General features: G+C 36.6%; 1 protein-coding gene across 5 annotated transcripts in view; it reads right to left on the bottom strand.

Moving 5' to 3' along the window:
* Nucleotides 1–27,035, bottom strand: part of ITSN1 (intersectin 1) — a 137,321-nt gene that overhangs the window by 103,624 nt on the left and 6,662 nt on the right. For all 5 annotated transcript variants that reach the window (XM_062598647.1, XM_062598658.1, XM_062598668.1 and 2 more), the window contains exon 2: nucleotides 1,918–1,977. In XM_062598647.1, coding sequence (XP_062454631.1) covers nucleotides 1,918–1,945 — 28 coding nt within the window. In that variant the 5' untranslated portion in view covers nucleotides 1,946–1,977. The remainder of the gene's footprint in view (nucleotides 1–1,917; nucleotides 1,978–27,035) is intronic.

Raw genomic sequence — 27,035 nt, 5'->3', positions numbered from 1 at the left:
TGAGAAGAAATAGTGAATTCCTTCCTTCCTAAAGCCATGTACTACAGTTAACAGGATCCTGGAAAACACATGCAAAATCAAATGGTAATTATACAAAGCTGAAAAATGAAAGCTGCTATCCATCTCTAATGCAATAAGAACTCTCTGAAGATAGTAGAAGAGAATGCTTTGAAGACAAAATTTTCATTAAGAATGTATACATGTCTAAATATTGGTACATGCAAATTACAGCCCCAAAAATGTGCTAGTCTGAACCAGAAGATTTCCTTCACATCATGATTTCTTTTAGGTTGTGAAAATCAGGATGAAACAAAAAGTTATTCACAACTTTTTATACCACCTAGATGATGCAATTCCAGGGGGGTGGACTTAAAGATAACCAAGATAAAAAACAGTAGCTTCCAATTACACACTTGTTCTCATTACCACTTGTGAAGAGAAGTTTCTTTTGTTGTGCTTCACAGACATTTTCATACTGTCAAAGGCTGTATCCAATCAATCATATTAAACAAGAACTGGGTTTCTCTAACAACATACTCTGAATTACATGATTTTTTTCTCAAAGTCTCTCATTGAAACACTAAATATAAGTCTAATTTCTAGTTCAGATGTCAAAAACTAGAATCCCATATATATATAATGCATATATACCCACAGATACACAATCAGAATCACATCTGCGTATCCAGAGGAAAGCCCTTTAAATATGCAACATTCAATCTAAGTGGAGCCAAGCTTGTAATGCTATCCACTCATTTAGCACTGTCTGTCCCAAAAACTCAAATATCTGTTTGTTCTTGCTGACCTGATATTATCTGAAGGCTCTGTGCCCAAATGAACTAAAATGCTGCCAGTCTGGGTTTTATCTTCTGAAAAAAGATGCCTGTAAAAAGTTTCCTTTCAACAACTCTTAGTCATCCTACCCCTGTGGAAACTACTGAATCCATGACTATTGTCTCTCTTTGGTAGCAAAAAGAGATTGAAATTTTACCACTGTACATTGAGGAATGCTCTGGGTCAATAAAAGGCCAAGGTAGTGGGAAATGCAAGTCCCTTACTTGCTGCTGATTTCTACAAACCTGAACAAGCTAAACATTGTGGTAACTGGTTACTTATTTTCAGCATTAATATCCATCTTTGTAATCTTTCTTCAGACTGGCTGCAAAAATGGCACACAGGTTGCTCAAAAAAAAAATAATAATAATGCATCTCACATGGATTGCAAGACATATGTCTCCACTGCACTAACAGGGAACTTTCTGTGCCTTTTGAAAAGAGTGAAGTTCAAGATGCTCTACCTTCCACTGTTACAAATGGAGGGTTAAAAAAAGCCAGCATTTCTGCAGAATCTAAACACAGGCTGTGGAATGACACAAAGAAAAGGTGAAGTGACAGCATCCAAACATATCCACTGTCCTTTTTGACACTGAAAATGTCCACGAGTCCCAAAAGAAAAAATGAATCCCCTTCTCTGCCACAGCTAATGCTCATTAAGCAAGAATTCATAATATTTAAGCGGCATTTTAGAATTCTCTTTGGGGAAAAAAATGGAAAAGGGAAGCAAGATTGTTTTGCGAAACTTAAGACAGGCAGATAAAACCGGATAACTGCAGAATGAGGCTATGCCCTATTGCCAGTGACTGAGCAGCCTGGATCTGTCCTACAGTTACCAAAAAACTGTAGGACTTCGATGGACCAATGCACAAAAAGGGATTTTGCTCAACTCTTCTGAGATGTCTGTGCAAGATTCGTAGTGTTTTCTACTGGCTCTACAGAAGCGTCCCAAGTCAGATAAAAATATCACCTCCGAAAGATACACGTTCACAAATACACACTCCAAATATATTTGGAAAGCAATGTATTTACACAAAATTTTGGCTTATAGCAATAGTTCAGAGTAAGCTATCAACAACTTACCCCCAAAAGGTGTTGGAAACTGAGCCATGGTTCAGTCACTTTTTGCTTGTTAATAGGTGCCTAAAAAAGAAAAGGAAAGCAGATATTCACAAACAATTACAATATTTTCCATTTTCAGTATATTTTCTTTACCACTATATAAATGATTTGGATGGGAAAAATAAGGGCAATGAAGAAGCAGTCTCATATAAATATTAGCTACAAAAACTGTTACTTACAGGAAAACTAAAGAGCTCATTTTTGCAGTACTCTGTACATCCATAGGTGTGTTTCCATACTAGGAAACAGCTACCTTTCAATTTTGTTTCAAGAAATCCTCAAAAGCTATCCTTATTTAAAAATAATCCGTGATGTAGTAAAGAACAGAGTTAAGTCAGCCACAACACACAGTATCTCAGTGACAGCAAAGCAAGTGTTGCTCAAAGCTGCATTACTTTACTGGGTGTAACAGCTCTACTCCTATTTAAGGGCAAAATTGACCCTGCTTCCAGCTGCTGAAAACATATATTGTCAGTAATTCATTTTTAACTCCTGACAAAAAGAAGTTTATGAAATGCACTGTCTTACTTACTTAGTCACCTTTTATGTTCAGCAGAAGCACATAAAAAAAAAAAAAAAAAAAAAAAGAATCTAGATTGCCAGACTCCTTTACCTCAGTTATTACCCAGCAAACTTAACAAGCCCATCCAAATTAACAGAGTGTTAAAGGTGACATCGCAAGCAGAAACATATTAGTTGGTGGTAGACACTCTTAATTTAACACTGCTTACTTTGCAAATAAAAGCAAACTCCAGAGTCTAGAAATTTAATTTTAAAAGAAAAAAAGAAAGAAAAACATTTTTCTTTCTTCACATAAAGAGTGACATGAACTGCCTGAGTCAAGAAGACAATACCGGCAATAGAGCTACAAACAATGAAAGAGCAGCCTCTTGTCCTGCTAGATTCCACTCATGTTTTCCAGGCAACAGAAGAAAAGCAAAAGAAAACAGAATCAGAAAGAGAATAATTTAGACCGCTTGAACAGTGACAGAAATTTATCAATATCATTAAGAAAAGGCATTAACTTGCATCAACAATTTCCTTTTGTCTGAATTTCTTGTTTGCCCCCCGCCCCTATCCCCCCTTCCGCACTTCCCACATACTCTCCTGACTTCCAACTTAGGAATCTACTATATGTATATGCTTGACAGATGCCACTGCAAAAAACCACATCACTTTTGTAAGTCAGTCTCCCCATCAGTTGTAATTTAGAAAACTAGTGGGGAAAAATGAAATTTTGCACATAATTTGGCAGAGCAATCAAGTGTAGCACATGACTCAGAAACCTTCTTCCAAATACCAGGTGACACAGCTCATAGCAATTTCATGCAAAGAAAGCTTTATCTCAAAAGCTCAAATTCACATATATACTGACAAAGTATTATCAGAATAGATTTTAAATAAATAGCATGATTCTTTCAAAAGCATTTCCAACTTAAACTAATACACTCTTCAACCTTTGCTTATGTTTTCCTACTGTACGCTGCTGTAGTCAATATCTCTATTATTTTGCTTCTGATTTTTAAAACTCCAATCAAATCCAAGAAAAAAACAAGTTCTCCAAACGTCCAGCTCCACAGCTATACTACTGAATCTTAGGGCACAGACAGCTGTACGCTCATTCAGAGCATTAAAAAGGTAACAGGAGAGAGACCAGTAGAGCACAGATTCTCTTCCTAGTTCAGTTTCCCATAGCGTGCAGGACAGGAAAAGCACTGGGGGCAGCCAGGGGAGGACAGAAGCAGAAAGACAGAAAGATGAAACACTCACTTGAAAAGGAAGAGAACTAGAGGCTCTTGAGGCTTTGGGGGTCTGGGGGTGGGGGAAGGTACAAGGGAGGGATTCACTCAATTTGCAAGCTAAGAAAACTTAGATATTGTAAATATCAGGAAAGAAGAGTGTAAGTAAAGGATCAAAGAAGTTCAGCCACTTAAGGGAAAACATGCTTATCTAATTTACTAGTATTCCAAAGCAACTGGTAGCTTATTCCTCCCCTACCTTGAACAAATCAGAGGCAGGGGAGAAGATAGGGAGGGAGGATGAGGGAAGAAATCCTGAGACTAACCCTGGGCTGGATGTCAAAGAAATCATAAAACTGTTCTGAAGAATAAAAAGATTTCTAAAAGAAAGAGGGAGTTGGCCAAAAGCAAATTAAATAGTGGTGGTATAAACAGAGAAAAAGAGCACAAAGTTATGTTTAAACTTGAGACACTGGAAAAAACAAAATAAACTAGACTGCAGACAGACATACAACAGGAAGCAAACAGAGGGAAAGATCAACATACTCCAGTAAAACATAGTAATTTAAATTTGCTGCTTATTGCCAGTGTAAAACTTATCTTTCATAACCAGGGGTTTGATTTTATATACCTGAGGTGATGCCAAGGGCCCTAGTTTTGCAGGAATCAAATTTTGCTACTATGGACAGTTAATTCCAACAGCTCAGGGTTCTTTAGGTATGAAAGTGTTTTTAAGAAATTTGAAAGAGGAATTTCACAGCATTGTAAAGTTGAGTGACTTGGTAATTTTTTGTTTACATGGGTTTTTTGTGTTGAAGCTCTTTGGGATACAGACAGGGTATTATTTACCTGAAAACCACCTAGCATAGTCATTATGTTATACATTTATTATAACTATGTAATTGTTTGTAATGGAAATGCAGGCATTCACATTTCAGTTTGTAACATTCCTTTAAAAGAGTAACAATTTGTTCCATGAATAGTAGCATTAATTGAATCCAGTTTCCTCTAGATCTTTGCATCCTTTGATATTAATCTTTACCAGTCTCACAACAGTCTTAACTCCTCCACCTTCTTTGTCCTTTCTGACAGCTCTCTGATAAGAATGAACGCATAGTGTGGCAAAACAAAAATTCTGTAGGAACCAACTGACCAGCAAGCTGGCAGAAAAACAGAATGGGTAATCTGAACTCTGTGCCTTTCCCTTCAGGAAAGTAATAATTTTCTCTCTCTAACTGCTGCTTTCCGTGATATTTGCAGGAACTTAGTTATCTTGGCAGCGTTTAACTCTCCAGTAAATTCAATTGGAATCGGCCAACAGTTCAGAAGTCATTCAAAAGAAGGGGGAAGAAGGAGAAACAAGATGGGGAACCACAACGGCATCATCAGTCAGTTTTAAGCACTGTTTCCTTAGAAAATCAGGCTAAAACTCTTGCCATAAACACAATTTCACTAGCAATGAGTTCTTCAATAACATTCCAAATGTTGAGTCTATTTTGGAGACTCAAGAATCAAAAGATGCATCAGCTATTTGTGTTGCTTTTAGAAAGGGCAATAAAGAACATTGGGCCACTTGCCTTCACTTGTCCATAAAAAGCTTAAGCCATCACTGCACTGACACTTGAAAAGAAAGAGATCCCTCAGTTAAATACTTTCTTCTAACGTACATCTCAATCTATAAACAACAGAGGGATATACATCTAATCCGCATACAACATAAACCACTAAATTTTAAGATCATTCACAAATTCTGTACTTCACTCCCAAAAAGGTACACATGCCAGCTTTCGAGTTCACAGCGCGGTGCCCACACTAAGCATAGCATGTGCCCTCACCCTGCAAAGCTCTGCGCACAACCAGGACGCACAGGTCTTCTCAGGCCCGTGAAAGAGGCATAACGAAAAAAGCAACAGCCCAAGAGACCAATGACCTGCAAGTGCCAATCTGTTAATTTACTTCTGCTCTCTGTAATCGATGAGGAGTCTGCTAGAAGCTTGGTTGCCCAAAGATTTGATTTCTTTTCCACTCATGGTTATCGTACTAGGTTGTTACGAGTAAGTAACGGTCTTCTTTTGGGACAGTCCTACCAGAATAAATAAAATCCTCCCATCCATGATTTCTCACAGACCTAGAGAAGGGCACAAGAAGGTTTTTCCCACGGATGAGTGTGGGGACTGATGAGGTGTCATGCTGGCGTATGGATGTGAACTAGGACACAGGCATTCAGCAAGATGAAAAGAAAGGATGATCAAACTTTTGTGTTCTATACGATTACTCGGACATATGCATAGAGCATTAAAATACACACGTGAAATGCATACATTAATTTTCAAGAAAAACTGGCTTGCATCCAAGGTTGAGGGAGGAAGACATGAGGAAATGCCCAGCCATCTCAGATGTTAATGCTCTCCTCAATTGTCAACTTACACCTTTCTAGATAAGCCCAGTAATACTTTTTATTTCACTTCCCTCACTCTAAATGATTCATTCTTTTCTCATAAACCAACCCTCTTCTCTATATACAAAAAGTACTCTTCCAAAATTCTGCTCCTCTATGCATTTAAAAAGCCTTAAATTTAAAAGTAGAGCTTTCTTAACTAAAAGTTATTCATTCTAAAATTTAAACTTAGAGACTAATTCCATATGTAGATAAGCCCAAATTATATCTAAATTTAATTACTGATGTATGTCTTATCTATGTTTTTCCCTTGGAAAGTGGTCAGATTGAGAATAACTATACCATGAACACCCACACATAAAAGTCAGACATGTATGAAAACTCCCTTCACTGCTAATTATATATGGACATTAACAGTGTGACTCAAAACTTTGTTCTGGTTTCTTTTTAAAGATGCCTGCACTCTCCTAGGGACAAGTTTCATAGAAAACTGCAATAAAGCCATAGGAGATATAAATTAAGAGTGATTTAGCTATTTCTGTGCTGTGTGTCTTTATATGGACACATCTGATTTGGGGCAGGGGGGAGGGGAAGAGCTATTTTTATTTTGCTTAAAATGCAGCACAACATTTCTATTCCTAAGGAATCATCCACAAGATAGCTTGGGCATACAATCCAAAAAGTAGTCCTTGAGGCAATTTATCAGTCATGTTTCTCCTCCCACAGGAAAAAAAAACAGATTAAAAATACATCCTTTTAAAGAAATCCAAATTCTTACAGATACCTCAAGCAGGATGTCATGTGAGAATATTACAGACTAACAATAGATTTTGTTGTTTTCCCCATGTTACCTTACCTTGGAATATCTTTTAATTTCTGCTAATAAAAGGACTCCAACAGTTTCAGTAAAGCCTGATTATATTAGATAGATATCCAAAACCAAAAATAATCTAAGATATTAAGAAATTAAGATACAGGGAGTCTGATTCTTGCTCTTTGGAGATAAGATGACTAATACAGTCACCAGTTGCAGCCAAACTTTTCAGTGCTTCAGCTCTTTACAGTTACAGGGAAAAAAATAATATATATATATATATGTATGTATGTATAAAAAAATGTAAACACGCTCACAAATGTTAAGAATTTCTAGTGTTTCTTTTACTTTTTGCCAAGGACCAGAAGGAGCTTAACAAGGCTTGTCACTATTGCAAATGCTTTTCAAATTCTTGTGGCAGCATTCAAACCGCTGAGAGGATCACTTTCATACTCATAGTATCTATCTTCTGCTATGGAAAGCAGAAAGAATAAGCTGACAACAACAACAAAAAAAAAAGACTAAAAAACCTCAGCAAACAGATGTAGTACCAAAGCATTCTTCCCTTTCCTGTGTTCAGGACAACTCAAGGGACAAACAGATTTAAAAAACCAACCTTCTTTCTTAATGAGAACATGAGAAATGGAGACTTTTATCAACCTGATGTCAATAGTTGTGGTATAAGCCACAGACTAAGGACAAGAACGGTACTTGCGTGTACAATGAACTTGCAAGCAGTTAAGAACACTGCTTATTTTCTTGCTGTATCGCTTTATCTTTCTTAGTGATCCTTTAAATGCTTTTGTAGGGAGGTCCTCCACAACTGCTTGCAGGAACTATCAGATTTTTGTCTCCTTTTGCTGAAATACTGTATTAGGAACATTGTCCAAAGCACATTTTATTACTTCAGAACCCCAGAGTCAAACTTCAAGAGAAAGGTTACGAAGGACATTCTTGGTCAAATTAGACCTCTTCAAGGCTCCCAGCGTTCCCAGACAAGTTTTCTTAAGACCTATATACTAGACTTTTTCTTTTTTTTGCCATCCAGACTAATCACTGGCTTGCTTTTTTCCAGAATTTGTCTTTCATCAAAACATTATTCAGTTTTCCAGGCTATATTAACCTACATGCTTCTAGATGAAGGTATTTCTCATTTGTGGAACTGACCTGTACACATTCATATTAGTATCTGTTAATTTAACCAGTAAGCAAGGAGCTCTGTTTTCTGTTTAATAAAAACACAAGACTATTTTTTCAGCGCTTTAATCTCCAGAAATTATTTAGTAATTTAAAAAAGAAAAAGTGTCAATTACATAACTTTATTAGCATTAATACCATCCTTCAAAAGCAAATGAGAAAAATCCTCATTTCAAAGCTGAGAAAGCTATGGGAGAAAAGCATCATATTCAAGGTAAAATTCAAACGTGTAACTTGAAACAGAAATCTAATTCAGTCTGATCATTAATGACCAGAATATATTTTGCACATAGATATTACAAGTAGCACAGAAGCCAAATGATAACATTGGAAACGATATGTTAAAGAACCATATATCTTTTCATATGATTACCTCCTGCTTCTATTCCCATGCAAGAAAAGTTGATTACTACCTATTACCAGCAGTACTCAAATCCCTCCCACGCTCTACAGTTAAAATACTTCAGGATAGTAAGGGATATATATGCAAACCAAAAGTCTCTCTTTTAAGGTGTTCCAAATCTAATCAAATGGAATTAGTATCAGAAGGAAGGCAAGCAGAGGCCACAATGATAAGATCATTCAAATGGTCTAGCTAGCACAATTTGAATAGCTTTCTACTCTTGCACATACATATATTTATTTTTTTTAATCAGGATGGCATTTCATCCAGTAATTCTAGTAAATTGCAACTGAATTACAGTATCTTTTTAAAGAGATTACTGACTTCAATTTAAAAAGATTTTAAGTGATGGAAAATCCAGTACGTAATAAGGATTTTAGAACCAATTGAGTTAAGAAGTAGAATAAAAATAGTGTTTTATTTTCACTTTAACGCTTGCTGACTTTATTCTCAAACACCAGATCTTGTAGGATAAGAATTCTGATTTACTTTTTTCCTTTTTAAAATGAGCTTTTTGTAGTTTCTTAGCATTTACACCTTTTTTTTTGGGGGGGGTAGTCTTTGCTTATGGAGATGTAACAAGTTGCTTCCTTTTTTTTTAATGTTGTTTTATTAACACAATTACAGTTGTCAAGTTCTGACTTTCCTCCTATCAAAACTTGTCTGCTATACTAAAAAAAAAAATCTGAAACATAAGAATTAAGTTAGGAATACATGCCACACCTGCAAGATAGCCTTAATGTTAGCCCGGCATTAACTTCAAGAAAATTCAGTAAGGAGGACGAGGAAACGCATGACATAACTGCTAGATATGAAGCTATCATGTTCTCTTAGACCTTCCAAGTTTATTTTGTTTCACAAACATGAACTTTAGCAGTTACCTCAACTGCCAGTAAGTACTGGTTTACAGTTATACTGAACGGTGACAGAATCAGCTAAAGAAGATTGGTTCTGCTATTTGCATAACACAAAATGAGACAGCCCTGTTTCATTTCAGAACCGTTGTTTTAATAGTAGTACATCGGTATCTCCTCACTATGTATATTGTCACTACGATGACATACATATATCTGGTAGTCTCAATGGGTCAATGATCACTAAGCAATGACCTTGTCTTAGAAGTTAGAAGAAAAGAGAAAGTAGCCAAAGTCTGGAGTCCAGCCTTAGCCAAAGGAAAGTACAAGTAGTCCAACAAAGCCTGAGTGCTCTGTATCATCCAGGTGTTAGCTTTTATGTTATTTGTGTATTAGAATATCATTCTAAGAAGAGACTGACATTCTCCATTCACACTGACTTTCTCCATCTCTGCCCCAAAGCAACAGTTACACTGGGGGAATGGTAAGAAGGAAGGAAAAGAAAAGCCTGTTGTTTCTTCTCAGTTCCTGGAATCAGCATAAACATAAGTTGAGAGTGTTCAGGATCTATGTGTCCGTTCCCAGCCCTCCCACCCCGTGCCAAACCATAACATAAAAAGACTTATTGGATCAGAGTTGGGCAAGAGTTGGTGATATAAGAGAAGGCACAAAGAAGGTTTTTAAAACAGTGCTTTATTAGGGAAAGTTATTCAGTGTCTATCAGAGCATATCTGCATCTCCCTAGTTGTGTCAACCCACATAGCTATTTGGCTGAAGTAGCCAACATCTCATGTTCCTTCTGTTCAGAATCTCTTCATATCTCCACCACTACAACTCTTTGGAAAGACATTAGGAGCACTTTCAGATGCAGGAACAAACATTTATTATGTCTCAGAGGCAAACATTGCTGTTATTTGCCTTTCTTCTGGTCACTCTTGATTCTGCTGTTCAGACAGAGGTTGACAGCAGTCATTCTCAATGGCATAGTCCTTCATTTTTCTTCTTCTAATTAATCATAGTGATTTCCTTGATAATGTCAATTTAAGCACATCGACTCCAAGGCAAAACTCTCAGAAAGAGACACTGCAAAGTCATATAAGCATTCCTTGAACCTGCCCTGAAGATATCAGCAAAGTAGGTCAGAAGCATCCACCGAGCTCCTAAGTAACTTTCCTGCACCTTGCTGAAAGCCTGTCTCCTCAGTGGAACTAGAAGTATCCTGCTTAAGGTCTAGTAGCAGATAGCAAAGATCAGTTAAAAGCATCGGGGCCATAACTGCATATAAAGATCACGAGAAACAGGATGTTTTGAAACCTTTTGAGCTTTTATGTTTGTTCTCAGCTGCATCTGAAGTCTCATTTTTATTTCAAACACAGCAAGGCTTGAAAGATGTAGATTCTACAGTAGTCATACAACACACTAAACTTGCAATCCTAGAGCACACCACCACCTAAAATAAAACGATGTATTCTACTCTTTTCCTTTGTTTAATGTTACAATTCTGACAAGGCCATACATTAAAAACAGTTCTCAGGTTACTTCAGATCTCTCTTCCACCTTTTCATTTGCTAACTGCCAACATCATCCCTTCCAGAAATTCAAAGCAGCATTAATGAAACAAAATGGACAAATTTACAGACAGAAGAGATCCAAAAATCAGTGAAGGTGAAGAGCAAAGACTTGCTCTCCTTTTTGTTTGTTTTTGTTTTGTTTTGTTTTTGAAAAGCAAAGGGAAATCACTTATCAGTGAATTCCCGAACACTACTGAGCAGAATGTTCTGAGAAAAAGCTTGTTCTCTGGGGCAAGAATAAAGCAGGTAGCAAACCAAACCCTAGAGAGTTGGAGAGCTTCCAAGAGAAAGGGGGCACAGAAATACATTGTAAAAAGTTATAACCACTGTTGTAGGGTTATACTGACTAAGCAAGCACTTGACAAAGTTCTCAAGAGTTGGTGAAAAGACTTATATTGAGCTAAAAGATTTTATTGTCCTATAAAGCCACTGACGCAGAACAGGCCAGCAAATCCTCAGCCCTATGCAGCCAATATACACATACAGTCTCCAAAGCTGCAAGAATGGCATTCACCAGAGTTATCTGGCCATTATGACTTCATGAAAAGCAATATATATTATTTATATGTATTATTTTATAGCTTTTTACGTTTAGTACAAACTATATATATACTTCATATATGTCTATATGTTGGTATATCTACAACAGAGTGCACAGTCACTTACCATAAAACAGTAAGGATAAATCCTTGTTATAAGGATCAGTGTAAACAGTTAAACTGCTGAACGCTAACTATAAGGAAACCAGCATGATGTCTGTAGATAATCCTGACCCTTTAGGAAATACTAGTCTATACAAAAAGCTACATATGAAATGACACAGAACTATAACAAGCACGAACAGCGAAAACTGTTCTGAATTATGAAATTAACTGCAGTTGTTGAATAAAAGTATTTGTCAATTGACTCTCACAAAGATTACCAAATTTTGGCTCCTACTCATCTGGCACACAATAGGCTTTAAAAGGCTCAGCCAAAGTACTCTGAAAAGGTAACAGAGTGAACGAATTACCAAGGCTACATTTTAGTCAAGGAAACTGACAAACTGAGCTTAAAAAAAGAGACTAAAGAAGAGGATAGTGCCTCTTTTCTACTTCCAGGTATGACACCCACACAATAAGCAGTACATGTTACACGGGATTCAGTAATCCTCTTTAATCTCTCTCAGATTGAAGAGCACCTGGAGACAGACCCCTCCAGTAGAATATTTAGAGAACTTTAGCCATAAAACAATACAAATAGTATTTTCCAAGGGAATACAGAGAATACACTCGAGCCTGAAGCTATCAACTTACCCAAGGAATGAGTTATTGAAGCTTCATTTCTTTTAAGAAGCAGACCATTTAATTTACTTAGCACAGTATATTTTCCTCTTTGTTCTAAGATTTGGAACTCTTTCCTTGCTATGAGCAAGATCAACGGATCTCAGCTTTACGGAAAGTATGCAAAGTGAAATATTTTCTTTTAAAACCAGCTCAACTAAAGCAATGCTATGCTGTTTGACACATAAGCCTTCTGGAAGGAAGGCAGGGCGGGGCGGGGGGGGAAGTTTCTTCCAATGACAAATCTGATGCTACTTAAGGACAGTAATATACCACTTAACATAAATACGCTTCCAAAGACCTAGCTGACAATGAAAGATAAAATAGCACTTTAAATAGCAGTTTTATTAGGAAAAAAATGCAAGTGCTGGATGAACAGATACAAAAACTTCCTGTGCTGTTTTTCACATAGTGTTAAACAGATTCTCAAAGCAGCACAGACCCTTGGGCATTTGTAAAATTAAGATATTATCTTATACTGGAAAGGTTGTTTATCAGACATTACATAGTGGAAGAAAAAGGCATCTCCTACAATGCCAGGTAAACAAAAACTGCATAAAGCTTAAACAAGGAATTAAAGGTGTTAAAAACTGAATTGCTAGTGGTAATGTCTCCTATTTAAAATATGTTTAAGAACTCACTAATGAACTGAAAGAAAAGGGGCCCAACTGCATAAGGCAGGCTATTATCTCAAAATAAACTTCTATTTTTCCTGTTTGCTTGGTCCAGCAAGGATACCTATTCTCCTCCAAAGTACCCAGTACCAAAGTACCCCTCATAAAAGAGCAAAAACATTTCAAATGTGTCCACAAAACTAGGCAATTGTTATATGCAATAAAGAAATGGCAAGACAAAATATTTTGCAAGATGAAATAGTAAAGGTTTCCCTTTTAGAAGAACATAAGCATGCATTCCATCAACTCCACATAAATCAGCCTCCTTCATCTCATATAACCCCCCCACACATCCTACCAAAAAATATAAGCCCCAAAAGTTTCAGTCCTTGGTAGGGGTGAAAGATTATTCAAATGTTAAGATAGGAGCACAGGAATCATCTTACTGAATATATTGGCAGTGGTAGTCAAAAGTTTAAAGGCAAAGAAAATTATTAAATGACAAAAAATTAAAGCTTTCCATATTTTTCACTAGAGCAGAAGTACAAGTATCTGTGCAACTCAGACTCCCTCAAAACATGCACTGAACGAAGTTGCCTAAGGTTTTCCTTACTACAAAAAGAAGTCTCACAGGTGGAAGTAAGTTTTTATTGGAACAGATTTCAGTTTTTGTCAAAACAAGCTGGATATTGGAGACACTATCCCACAGCAGCACTTTCTAACCTCCAAGCAGTTAAGGAGCAATAAGGATCATTCAAACATAGTGCCAAAGTACCAGGCTACAAACCATCTGCATTTCTGCCAAGGATGGAGAATTATTTCAAGCCTATGCATAAGAAGGACACACATAAACCCCCTTCTCCGCCCCCCCCCCCCAAAAAAAAAATCAGTAGATACAGAAGATAGAACACTTTTAAAAAAGATACATATCTCAAGCAGTTAGAGTAGATGTACTCACTATTAGTGCATACATATTCTTTAGCTAACAACATGTCTTCTCTTAAAAACGGAGATGTTAAAGGGAAAGGACAGCATATGCAGTAACCGGCATTTTTCATACTTAATTTGGAGAGCAGGCTACTTTGTTATGCTTATTTTGTACATGACGAAGTTTGTACAGTTAATCCTGAAAAGAGTGATTTTGCTGGACTTAAATCTTTTAATACCTCTTTCCAGGATAAAAATTCCTTTCATTAAAGAGGCTAAGAACATTAACATTATTGTTAGTACTAATGGTTTATTTACTGCAGGTTACAAATCGGCAGTATGGTCAGGTTTATTCACTGTAGATTACAAAACTTCTCCCATATGGATATTTCAGAAGTCATCTGTTTTTCAGTACTTAGTAATCAGGAAAATGCTTTACAAGGCGCATTAAGGTTGCAGTGCTCTCTTCAGCTAGCAAGAAATCAAATTGAAAACTTGTCATAAAACACTAATTTCACAACATAATAGATCTGCAAAAAAAAAAGGACTTTTGAGTTGAGTCAAAAGGAAAGTGAAGATGGCTATGAAAACAAGCCTACTGGACTCCTTAAAACCCCTCGCATTTGCAAGTTTTTAAATATGCTAACTACTTATCAGTGCCCAGTTATACATGCAAGTACAATTCTGTTGGTTTGTAGTAGTATAATCCTTACTCAGTAAAATTGTGAGGTGGCAGCAGACTGACTACTACGAAGAGAAACTCTGAACTCTATGACCTCAGGAGACTTGTTTTCTCAAGAAAGATAAGGTAGGGGAAAGAAAAAAAAAAAAGAAGAAGAAGTAGTGAAGAGATGAAGAGATTTGTAAGGAGGGTAGTAAAGAAAAGGCACAAAGGGGAGTACCAACAGAGAACAAAGCAAGACAGCGTGATAAAAGCACAGGAAGGACACGATTCTGCTGCAGACCTAAGGTTCATCCAACTCAGTCAAAACACAGTTCATCAAAACACAGTTCATCCCATTCTTCCATCAAATTCTCATAGCTCTTGCAGCACACTCACATAAAAGCTTACAAAGATTAGTCTCTCCAAGTTTCACACTTGGAGAGTGCTACAAAGAGACCACTCAAATACACTCAGAAGATGATGTCATATCTATCTATCATCCACTGACGACCCAATAAAATGATCTGGAGATAGAACTATGTTCTAGGATCTGGTTTGCCTAGATACTAAGTTTTCTAGAGTTTTTTTGTTTGTTTGTTTGTTTTTGTTTTTTAAGGAAAAAAAGGGGGGAGTCATCTGTATCTGAAGACCTTCTTTTTCACCTTTCCTCATAACAGAAGTCTCGAAGTTCTTGCAGGACACAGGCATCGAAGAACTGAAGGATGACTTTAGTTTCCTGTTTCTACTTTAAACTCCAATCCTCTTGTAAGACACAGGAACCTTAAACAAGTTTCTATAGAAGTCATCAGCACTTACATCTCACCAAGTCAGCAGTTTTCTATTTTTCTGTTAGTTACCATGACACTACTTTGGTTCACTGAAAGTGTCTAATCAAGAAACTTAGTTTCTGCCAGGATGAAGCAAAGATTTGCAGGGAATGAAACACAGTAGTCACCTCTAGTATCAATTACCAAGTGAAATCATGGGATCAAATCAAGACATTTATAACATCTTCACTAACATGAGACTGTACAAATTTGTATTTATAGACGGAGAAAAGAAGAAATAATCACATTAATCAAGGAACTTGTAGTGTTTAGGTCATATCATTACAAAGACTACGAAGCACCCTAACTTCTCCCCATTTTTAATCTTGCCATCACTAATAAAATAAGAGAAATTGCAGTATTTTATTTTCAGTGCTTTGGTAACAGTTCTAGCTCAACTTCCTGAAAAGCTGGTTAAACTTGTGCATCTTCAGTATATTACTTTCTTTTATGGTTTCAAGTTGGATAAGATAAAAGACATACACTGATAGTGGTCAATATACTGATGTGCCTCCCTAAACCAGAAAAATGTTTAGTCCTTACACTGAACCTCAAAATAGTTCTTCCTTTTTATCCTGTTTTCAACTTTAGGATAAAGTAACACGCCCAAAGCACAAATATTTAAAGTAAACAGCTCACATACTACATATATGTACATATATGTAGTAAGATTTGAAGAACATTTGACTACACGTGACAGAAGGGATGCTAACCATACACTACCATAATGGAGATATGTTAGTAAATATAATTCACCTGAAGCAAAGACTATATTCCAATTTGCTCAAATTTTAATAATTCTGAAATATAAGCAAGTGAATTTAAGAAATTCCAATTTTTTTGTAAGGCAGTTTGTTGCACGTTTGTTGACCAATTTTGAGTTGCTCCTAAAATGGAATTTACACATAGGATTCTCATTTTTTCTAGCTGTTCAGGTGACTGTAATCTACTAATCTAATTTGACTAAATAGTTCTCATAGGTCAATAAGTTTCCAGCCCAAAGAGCACAGTACTTGTGACAGACATACATTATACTTAATTCAGCTATCACTTCTCACAAATTGCAAACAGTATCCTAATCCTGTGAATAGATTTATTCTAAAAGATACAAAGAAAGCAACACCATTTTTTTCAAGATTCTCCACATTTTGGCCTTTTAAACAGGCACTTCATGTTAACAGAGCAATAAAATAACATTCACACAGATCAAAAACAGCTTGGAGAATGAGGAACCTCTTTTTATTGGAAGAATAAGAAGCTACTTTACTTGGCCAACTCGATCACATTTATAGCTCATAAATCAAGTTTATGTATACATATTTATACATGGGGAATATATAGCAGGTTTAAGATCACAGACTGTATTTATTGCTACATACAAGTATTTGAACACATCTTCATGTGAGAATAATAGATATGAAAGTTTGCCCAATTTATAGTACAGGAGGATGCATACAAGTTTGCACAATTTATAGTTCACACTTACAGTAACAAATTAAAACCTGACAGCTAAAATGATTACTATCTCCATTCATTCAACCTGTTCCTCCAGAAGCTATTGCAACTTTTAAGATGTTTTCATTCTTGAATCAGTTTTATTACCCAACCCAGCATTTTAAAAATAGGGACAAGTTTACCTCGGAAATTGAGCCTCATGTGACTCAAACAGAAGATAGTTTGAAGGCCATGCTCTGTAGCAGGGACATCATCAAAAGAGGCTTGAAGACAGCTGTGAAGGAAGCTCAAAAGAGCAGAGGCCAGCATAATTGGCAGTGCATTCAGCAGTCATACAAAGTAATTTCTCAACTCACACTGGCTGGCACAGCATACTGTAAGTGTTGCCAATCAGCAAGATTTTAAAAATACACACTGGAGACTAAAAATATATTTCTGATTATTTACCTTCTGAGTTAAGACTTGCAAAAGAAATGCGAGAGAGTATTGAAGCTTCCTCTCCTCCAGTCATTTGAGTTACAAGTTACCTCCTAAAATGGCAAACAATATTTTCTTGCAGTCACTTCTCCATAAGAGAATTTGCTTAAGATAGTTGTCAATATTTCAGTTATTCAAAAACTGCATGTACCTAAGCACTTAAAAATCAAACCTCCCCCACATGAAAGAGCCTTGGATCTCAAAAACTCTACCACTTTGTTCTAAACTCTCCTGAAACGCACACACGGCATTTACTGAAAGGTAAAAGGCAAAAAGTGAACTTACTGAAAAGAAGAGTTGACTGTTTGCAGAGGATAGAACACGAACTTTTGCCTCAAAATTAACTTTTCCCCTCTGGGGGGAATAATACTCAACAACCATTTGACATCAGAACAATGCACACATGCCTAATCAAGAATCCGAGTGGTATTTAACCAGTGGAGGCACCAAATATGCCAAGTATGACATATGGCATTTTCTATTAGAAATGTTCTGTTTCAGAGCTGGGAACTGTCATAACAGGTCTCACAGAGCAGTAAATCAAATCATAATAGATGTGGGACAAAAAGTACTAGTGAAAATAACTGATTTTCCTAAAGCTACAGTATTATTTTCTATCACTTTAGAAATCTGTGCGTCTTGATGCCTTAAAGTAGCACTTGTACAAATAACATAAGTCAAACCGAGTTTACTTTCTCACATAAATGAGCAAGAAAGTACCCACAGAGAAAAAACAACCTGAACATTTCAGTTCTCATCTGCTTAAATACAGAGGTTAACAGTTTCAGAATCCCAAGTACTGAAGTACTCCTTTAAATGTGCAGCTATTCTATTGCCACTCTTACGCAGGAGAACTCAAATTATGCAGGAAAAAAATCCAGTGTATGTGCTCAAAAAAAAAAAAAAAAAAGTAACAAGTAATCCTCAATAAAGCCTGTCAGCAAGCATTGCCAAGAGATGTACCACTGACATCCGAGACTGAATAGGCCATTTACTTGCACCTTTGTTTTTTTGTTTTGTTTTTGTTTTGTTTTGTTTTAATTCTCTAGTGAATGTCAGTGACAACTGCATTGAGCTTCAGGAGTTCTACTATATAGCAGCAGTTATGTTCTTACTTTAAAACCTGCTGAAAAATCTTACTAGGTATTTTGATTACATGTTCTTAAATTCTAAACACATGATGTCAATTGAGAGAATAATACAAGTACCCAGGATATAAGTTTCTCTATGGCTCTTTGCCTGTACAGCTGAGAATTGTAATACTTGGAGGCAAAAAGGTGCCTCTAGCTCATTCAAGATGTGAACAAAAGAGAAATAGAATTTTGAATTAGGGCCTGCAGAAAGATCAGCAGCTTCCAACTCTGCAATCATTACTTCAGCCTTCTGAAAAGTTCCTGTTGGTTTAACAGCCCAGAAATGAAATCTCAACAGAGGCCTCAAGAAATCTGACTGCCAGTAGCCAGTACGTTGTCAAAGCACACAGTGTTAAAAACCCTCAGAGCTGAAGGTGCAAAATGAAGAATCAAGTTGAAATGGAGACAAAGGACTTGGGTAACAATGCAAATATATTAGACTAATACGAAAATGTAATACCTCAGGACGCTGCGTATTATTTAGTTGTTGGGAAATACTAGGAAGAAACCTACTGTCTATCAACAGCAGTAAGAGAGAGAGAAACTTGCCTGAAACCCTGACCAGTGTGTCAAAAGCTAAAGTTAGAAGTGACAGCTGTGTCCAACATCAGGCTATGCAACAGAGAAATAAGCAGGTTTTCTATTGTACTCAACTATTCCCTTATATCAACTTTCTCTGAAGTTTGGGTAGTCCTGCACAGCACTTCCTGGGAATTTCATTTTATCACTGACAATCAGGAAACCTCTTGGACTGCTTCTAAACTAAGAATGTCAAGACAAGGAGCCAAACGTATACCTGCCTGAACACATGTGAGCAATACACAAACATTAGACCAACACGTGTGCAAGTTGCTTTTGAGAGACTGCTCAAGCCAATGCTAGAGAGAAGGCCACACTCTAGAAATACTAAGGGGATAAAGACAAAATGCATGGACTATCCTGCCAGTAACCTATGCTTCAGACTGATTTATTTCTGAACACTAAAAACAGCTTCGATTACATATACAAATTCTTAAGAGATGATCTTCTAGATGCCTACGTACTGGCAATTTAATTGGACCTGGGAAAATACTCTCTCTGTGACAAAAGAATCGGTTTGCTTTGAAAGACAACTTTTCCAGACTATCAAGCCCCAGCAATACGCCTGAATCATTCGTGAATTGAGCACTACGCAAAAAAAAAAAAAAAAACCTAAAAAAAAAAAGGGGGGGGGGGGGATAATCATAGCTGTTCCAAGTGATATCTAACATTTACAAAACAGATGTAATTTTGGTTTTAGTGCAAAGTTAAGTGTTGCAGACTTAGAACAGAGACTCAGTTCAACCTCATTTTTAAATGCGTATCTCTAAAATGGCACATCATTTCAGTTCATGTATCAACTGAACTGAAATTGATATACAAAGATGCAAGACAAAATGAGCCACAACATTAAAATGCTACAGCCTGGCCAAAAATATGAGTAACCAGAAACACAATGCCAAAGGTCACAACATCCACCAACAGCACTGCACATGCAAGCCATTGAAAAACAGTAATAAAAAAAGTCCTACAGAGAGGCAGTAAGCCAGCATCACCCCAAGAGAGAAAGAACTTAACACATTTTTCAGTTACCTTGCCAATAACCTCCCCACTGTATCCAACCCACTAAACATTAAAATCTGGAAGAGATATAATGATTCTATAGCAACCAGCTGCTGAGATATTTTTCAAACAGAATAAACTGAATACAACTGCCAAATACTTTCTCAACACATTTAGCCTATTCCTAGTGGGAAGAGAAAAGTATGTTAGCCTCTGCAACTGAAGAGACAGTGCAACTCTGAGGTCATTACAAAACCAGGGCAATTTAAAATAAGTCAAGATACCAAGGAATAGGCAAATACACAAAAACACAAATCCTAGGAATGCAAGTTCCTACTACTTAGCAAGGACTGATATATCACACAAGAAGCCCCTCCTCTGCAGCAGTACCTCTGTGAGACTTTTTTTCACACTGGTTACTCCAACACTACCTCACTAGAAGACCCATTTTACTAATACTTCCGTATTTCACTCTAATACTTATAGAGTCTATGAAGGAGTCTTCTAGAGATTTAGAAATAAGCATATTAATGTAAACACACGCCAGCTCCACAGTGGAAGTTCCCTGTGGCTGTAATTTACTTTCTAAACTCTCAGAATAAGGAAGTAATTTGGACATAACTGCTCCTGCTATAGGCTTGCTGAGGTACGTATCTGTAATAAGGTACACCCACTCTACTGTACACCTACAAGCACATCAGCTATAGCATTTTTCTCAGCAAAATTTGAACCAGAGACCATTAGAATTTTAGAGAATGCCTCCCCTTAGTTTGTATACAAGACAATGGAAATTTCAGATACCTTGCAAAAATAATTAAGAAAAATCAAGGCTAATACTAGGTTTATACATGTTGTCCCAAGTATGTAGCCCCTGTAGAAGACTTTTAGGAATATATAAATCAAAAGAAAGGTGGAAGCCAACTAACTAGACAATCTCTCTCTCTTTTCCATTTATTGCAGTTTTGTTTTTATTTCAGTCTTCACAGAATAAAGTCTTTAACCTTTTATGACAGACAATGCCAATTTAATATGAGATGGAGATACTGGTGGACTATTTTAATCTTGTTTCATTAAATAGTACAGGGACCACAACTGAACTCAACAGGTAAGTGTCTAAAATATCCTATTTAAGATAGATGCCCATTTTTCCTCTTCAGATAATTTTCCTTCAAGATAGTTACTTTGGCCTAGTGTTTCTCTACCTCTCTTCTCCAACTGTAAAGCATGGCTTGTCATAAACATTTAAGCTACTTCAGAATGATACCTGAGGGCTGCCAGAAAAGTCAAGAGTTTCCTCTTGTGTTTGGCCTGGTACAGATCTAAATATGACTACTGCTGCCACCTTCAAAAATAATAATCAAAGCAAACTAAGTTTGGAAATCTGCAGACTGGCCATTCTCTGTTATCTGTAGCCTTTTGCCACCTGCTCCCCTATGTTTTCCATCTTTTTAAAATCACTCTAGCTATGAAGTACCATGAGTGGAGAGTAATCATATGCATTGTTCTCTCTGGAGAATTCAATTAAATATATATATACTTACTTATGTTTTCTGAACTTGGGAAAGGAAAAAATCAGCACAATAAACCTCCACAGAGAAGGAAGTCAAGTTTCACAAGAATTTCAATATATGCAGGCTTCCTAGGTTTCATTTCAACACAAACAGTTTAGCTATGTCAGCATTTCAGATTCATAATGCTTGCAGGGTTTTTTGTTTTCAAAAAGACAACTAAGGACTAGTCCTAAGTTTCGTGCACTGTTTTGACCTTCCTAATAAGAATGCCCTATTTTAGTTTCAAATATAACAATGCTAGAGACCTAAGTACACTCAGGAAAGCTATTTTAATGCAATTATTTCCCTGTCTCAACTAGCCTGTAGGTTGCTTTTCCCAACAAACCCCAAGTGCTTGAAATCAGGATCGGATAAAGGTAATCCAGGAAATGCAGGAACTTGGCACTGCCAAAACAATTAAATCCCAGAAACTCTAGGACAACTTCGGCAGAGAATCCTATTTTCCTTGGAGCTATGGTTTTCCTGTTTGAAGCATGCATAGCAGAAAAAGGCAAAATGATTTCTCCAACTTCATGTGATTTCTGGTCATAGAAACCTTATTACTTACCAAAACCACCTCCAGTTAGGGAGGAGGAAGAATCCTCCCTCTTACTTATAAAAAGTCCTGAAAATCCCATGGAAAAAAAAAAATAGACAGATTTATTATTCAAGTATCAATGGGGCCTACTAAGTATGCAGAAACAACAGCCAGCTGAAAAGACTACAGTTACAGGTGCTGAGATTTCAGCTACTGTCATCTCTGGACCACATTCAATTCCTCAAACCAACAACCAGTAAGAGCCACCAGTACAGAGCACCAAAAAGTCAAAGCTCCATTTCTCTTATCCTAACCTCCCAGTACGTGGTAAGACTAAGAAAAAAAACCACAATTCTACATATTCTTACTCTTTTTAGACCTACACTTCTCCTCCTTTCTCAATAAGAACTCTAAAGCCTCCATCATCACACAAGCAGCAAAGTACAACTAGCTCAGATCCTCTCAGCTTCTTATCTGGTCATGAAATTCTGACTTCTAATGCTGCAACCTAAATATTTCTGCTGCAGTGTGACAAAGAAGCAACAGCAGAAACAAACAGTGATGCATAAAGTCTCAAAGAAACCACACCACATTAAATTCGGTTATTGCTGTACAAAGACTGTCTTTAAATGAAGTGCTAGACACTAGAATCAGATGATGTTCACATGGAAAAGGCTTGTCTTCATCTACCTTAAAAAAAAGAAAAAAAGTAAAGTTTCATCAAATACATTCAAGCTTTTCTATAGTTCTACTACAACACCTGTTGTTCTTATCTGGGGACACTAATACTATCTGATACTAAGAAGGTTAGTCAGATAGCCTGTACACAGATACACACAGACACAGTGGCTTTTATTAAGCTAATATTCCTTTATTTCTTTCCTATTGATACAGTATGTCAAAGACTACTATCTTATTCTGTACTACAAGTTTCTAATGAAAATGTGGCTATTTAATCCCATTGAACTGCCCATACAAATGATACCATCAATGAATCCACAGTCTTCATCAGGATCTTCCTCATCAACATTCTTCAAAAAGTCTTATGACATTACAAAGAGAATAAAATAATACTTGAGCAGGGAAGGCAAGAATAGGTAGGAGCACCAAAGTATCAAGCTGTTACATAAGCTTGTAGAACACATCAAATCAGTTCATGCAGGAGTATTTTATTTATTTAGAAGACAAGTTTTACTCAGGGATACTTCAGGGTTGTTACATAAGTACTCATGTTTTTATCTGTAATTTGCTTTGAAATAAAAGCAGTTTAAACTCACTGGGTTATACTAACTCAACTATTTAATACAAATAATCGGTCTATTTTTTAAAAAAAGTCATGTAATAGTGTTTGTCAGTAGTCTGGAGTCATGAAAGAGCACTTTACTCAGAAAGACCCTTTTTTTTCCTCCTCCCCCAAAAAACCTTAACAAGAGAAACTGTTTTGCTTGCATCATCTACAGATAGCATAACTTCCAAGCAATTCCACCCAATTAAAACATCAAGTTTAAATAGTAGCACCAAATGTACCTCTGGGACAGATTTAAGGAATCAATTCTTTACTGCACTTGACATGCTAAAGTCAGCACTGAGCCTGGAGTATTTCACATTTCTATTGCAGAAGAGCAGATTCCAATTATGTTGCAGAGCCAGATGACTTAAGGTTCACCCATAATTTCTGGTTGTGCAAAAAGGATGACTGACTAATCAAAAAAGCATAATACCGTTAAAATGAAACTGCTGCACAAGCTTCAACTTCACTCAGACTATTCTGATAAGAACTGCGGTTTCAAGTCAGATCAGAGCATGGATAATATCCCTGGCCAATTCATATCAGCAGATCTGGTTCAGAAATGATAAAAGCATGAGGTTCAACTCAGCTAGATGTAAACACTGACATTTATTTTATGCTGGACTCTAGTCACTCTTTACAGACATGAATCAGAATGGCTAGGAAGCAATTGGGACAAGATCTCAGCAAGCAACAGCATTAGCCAACCAGGAAGAACAGCTGGATTACTGAAGACTCCCAGAGAGCATATCCGAAGTGCACAAATGTGAAAATGCAAAAAATAAAAGATTCTGATGCTTTCATCGTGGAGAATATTCAAAGAAAAAGGATGGGAAAACGTTTTTACAAACTATTATTTTGGGAAAATAGAGCACACAAGGGAGGCTGGAGACAGATTATTGAGAAGAGTCCAAAAAGTGCAAATGAAAGAGTCTCTCCCTAACACACTCCCTCATCTTAAATGCCTAGTCATCAGGCATTGATAAGGTCTACCAGCATTTTATAGAGAGGTTAAAATTTTATTTCTCAGCTACTATCTTACAACTAACCAACTGCAACGGGAAGAGCAGAAGGTAGCACCACTTTGAACCAACTATTTGAGTCCTGTGTCAACTGAAGATTTCTCCTGTGAAAGTCCTAGATCACTCACTTTGTATTACTAGTGCCATACGGAGAGATCTTAACAAACAGTTTTCAACACTAAGACACAGATGCGAACCAAGCCACTGACTTCTCCTCAGGAGGAGGCTTGACTTCACAGTCAAATCTTACCAATAATTCCAACATTATATCTAGCTAAATACTGTACCACACAAAAAAAATGAAATTGTATTTGTCTTCTTCCCTTGCCCATATTATCCTGTAGGTTGCCAACACTTTCTTGAAGCAATACCATTCCTCAGCAAAACACTATCAGGCACACTTTGCTTCTATCATGTTTCTAAAAAATAATGTATTACGTGTGTAATACTAGATTGCTGTTTATTCTTTTATAAGCATAATATTATGTACGCTTTGGTTTTAAGTACAGTAAGTAAGGAGAAACAGAAAATGCAGAAGTATCTAAGTAGGATAATGGATGCTTTCAAACCATCATTAAACATCTCCAAAATCCATGATGTCTGACCATCAGTTTTTCAGACAATCTTGCCAAGTGAAAATATATCTTAACATTTTAATGTTTTGGACTTTTTTCTGAATTTAACTTTACAAACTAGAAATGGAAGAGACAACCATATAGAACAATTGGAAAAGGATGGGGGGGAAGTCCTGCTATACATCTTTTTTCTAAACGTGGTATTTGTTTGAATATCTGCATCAATTTACTTCCACACTACTTCACATCAGCAAAAAAAACCTTCCCTTCTTCTATTTGTTGTTGATTATGCTACCTATTTTGCAATTCAAACACACATACTGAAGAATAGAGGTATTAAAATAGAATGCCTCTCCATGAGAAAATTTTTTAAAGTATTTCAGACAGCTCTACAAACTATTTCCAGTAGTTCACCTCACACAACCTTTCCTCATTCAGATTGGCTCTTATGGACATCAACAGAAGATCTGGGAGAATATTCAAAGTATGCTATTTAGCTTTCTTTAATTTTATCAAAAAGTACATTAAAAAGATCAACCAGTTGCCCTGTAAGGTTTCAAAGAGAAATTAAAGAACTGCAGCCTTTTCTTTCCCGAATATGTTAAAAGTAGTTAACAAGGTAATATCTATTTATTTTAAGTAATATCTAAGAACCTCAGTCATTATAGAGAACCTTCTTTCACTTCTACACAAAAATAAAGAAAAGAATGACCTTAACAGATCTAAGCTAAGAAGCAATGCATGGACAGAATCCTGAGGGACAGAATCCTGAGGGGCAAAACAAACAGGCATACCAGTGCCAGAGGAGTACATAATAAATATTAAGCACTGAAGGAGGATCTCCACAGCAGGAAAGTGCTTACTTGGACAGCATATAGAAACGCTTCAAAAAGTACAGAGCTTAGATGGGAAAGAACACCTTTCAGCCTTCAGATAACAGCAAGACACGTAGGACAATAAAAGTAAAGAAATATAGACACAAGAGAAAAAAGAACGAGTAAAAACAATGTTGACTAGTGAAAGCACTAATTTAGGAAAGCAATCATTGCAGTAGCATTGGCAATAGATGTACAAAAGGATCTGGTTACAGAACTGCTATTTAAAAAGCCAATTACGCTGCGCTGGATGCTCATACAAAACAAAAAAAAAACACACCTCGGAGTATCACAGAAATCCATCTACTGCAGAATAAAACAAAGTTCGAAAGTTCATGCAACTGGAATCCACCCATGATTTCTGAAAAGTCATTATTTCTCTTTCCAGAAATAAAAACCACCTCCTTTTGTTTTGGTACAAAATTAGATTACTGGCATTTTATTACAAAATACAGCTCTGAAACTGGCAGTTTTATTTCATGACCATTCTCTGTGAGGAAGAAAGACTCTCACTTCCTCAAAATACTCTGAGGACTTACTGAAGTTAATCGAACCTCCATAGTGAAAACCAAACTGGATGTCAACTTACCTCTCCTCTACCTAAATCATACTGTTGCTCTTCTCTCTTCCTTAGTCCACAAGGAGCTTGCTACAATCCTACAGCATAGTCACCCTCTGTATCTATTTGAATTGCTCTGTGAAAATATTTTTATTACAGAGAATTTTACTTTTATTACACAGAATTATAAATTAGCTGAAAAATACCATTTTCAGAATTTGCTCTTTGCAATTCTTCACCCAAAATTAAAGTATCTTATAAATCCCCATTTAACTTATAGGTGCAAGAATACACCTGAAAGTTCATCAGACCTAGAAATCTACCAACATATGACAAAATTAGAAGAAAAAAATAAGTACTAGAAAAAAATCAGACAGGCAGTATGGGCAATTTTAAGAGTCTCTTTCCTGCAGAGAGTAGCATGAAACAAGGACAGATTTCTCCAGCGGATCCTACTGACATCCCTTCCTCAAAACAAAAGTAGGCAATTGAATTTTTGTCTAAACCATAGAAAATTGTACAGAACCTGTACAGGGCTGAAGGCCTTGCCTGCAAGGAACTCTTCACACATGCATCTATGTACTGTGACAGAGCCCCATCAATGGTCAGTTTGGTATGGCTGTGAGCACATGTTCGTACAGAACAGCTTGCAGGATCAGGGATTAACAATGTGAAGCTAATGTCTAAACATAGCGT

This window comes from Rhea pennata, chromosome 1 (genome assembly GCF_028389875.1).
Source record: "Rhea pennata isolate bPtePen1 chromosome 1, bPtePen1.pri, whole genome shotgun sequence".
NCBI classification, from domain to species: Eukaryota; Metazoa; Chordata; class Aves; order Rheiformes; family Rheidae; genus Rhea; species Rhea pennata.
The sequence above is the reverse complement of the archived record's forward strand: the minus strand, read 5'-3'. Positions and strand labels throughout refer to the sequence as shown.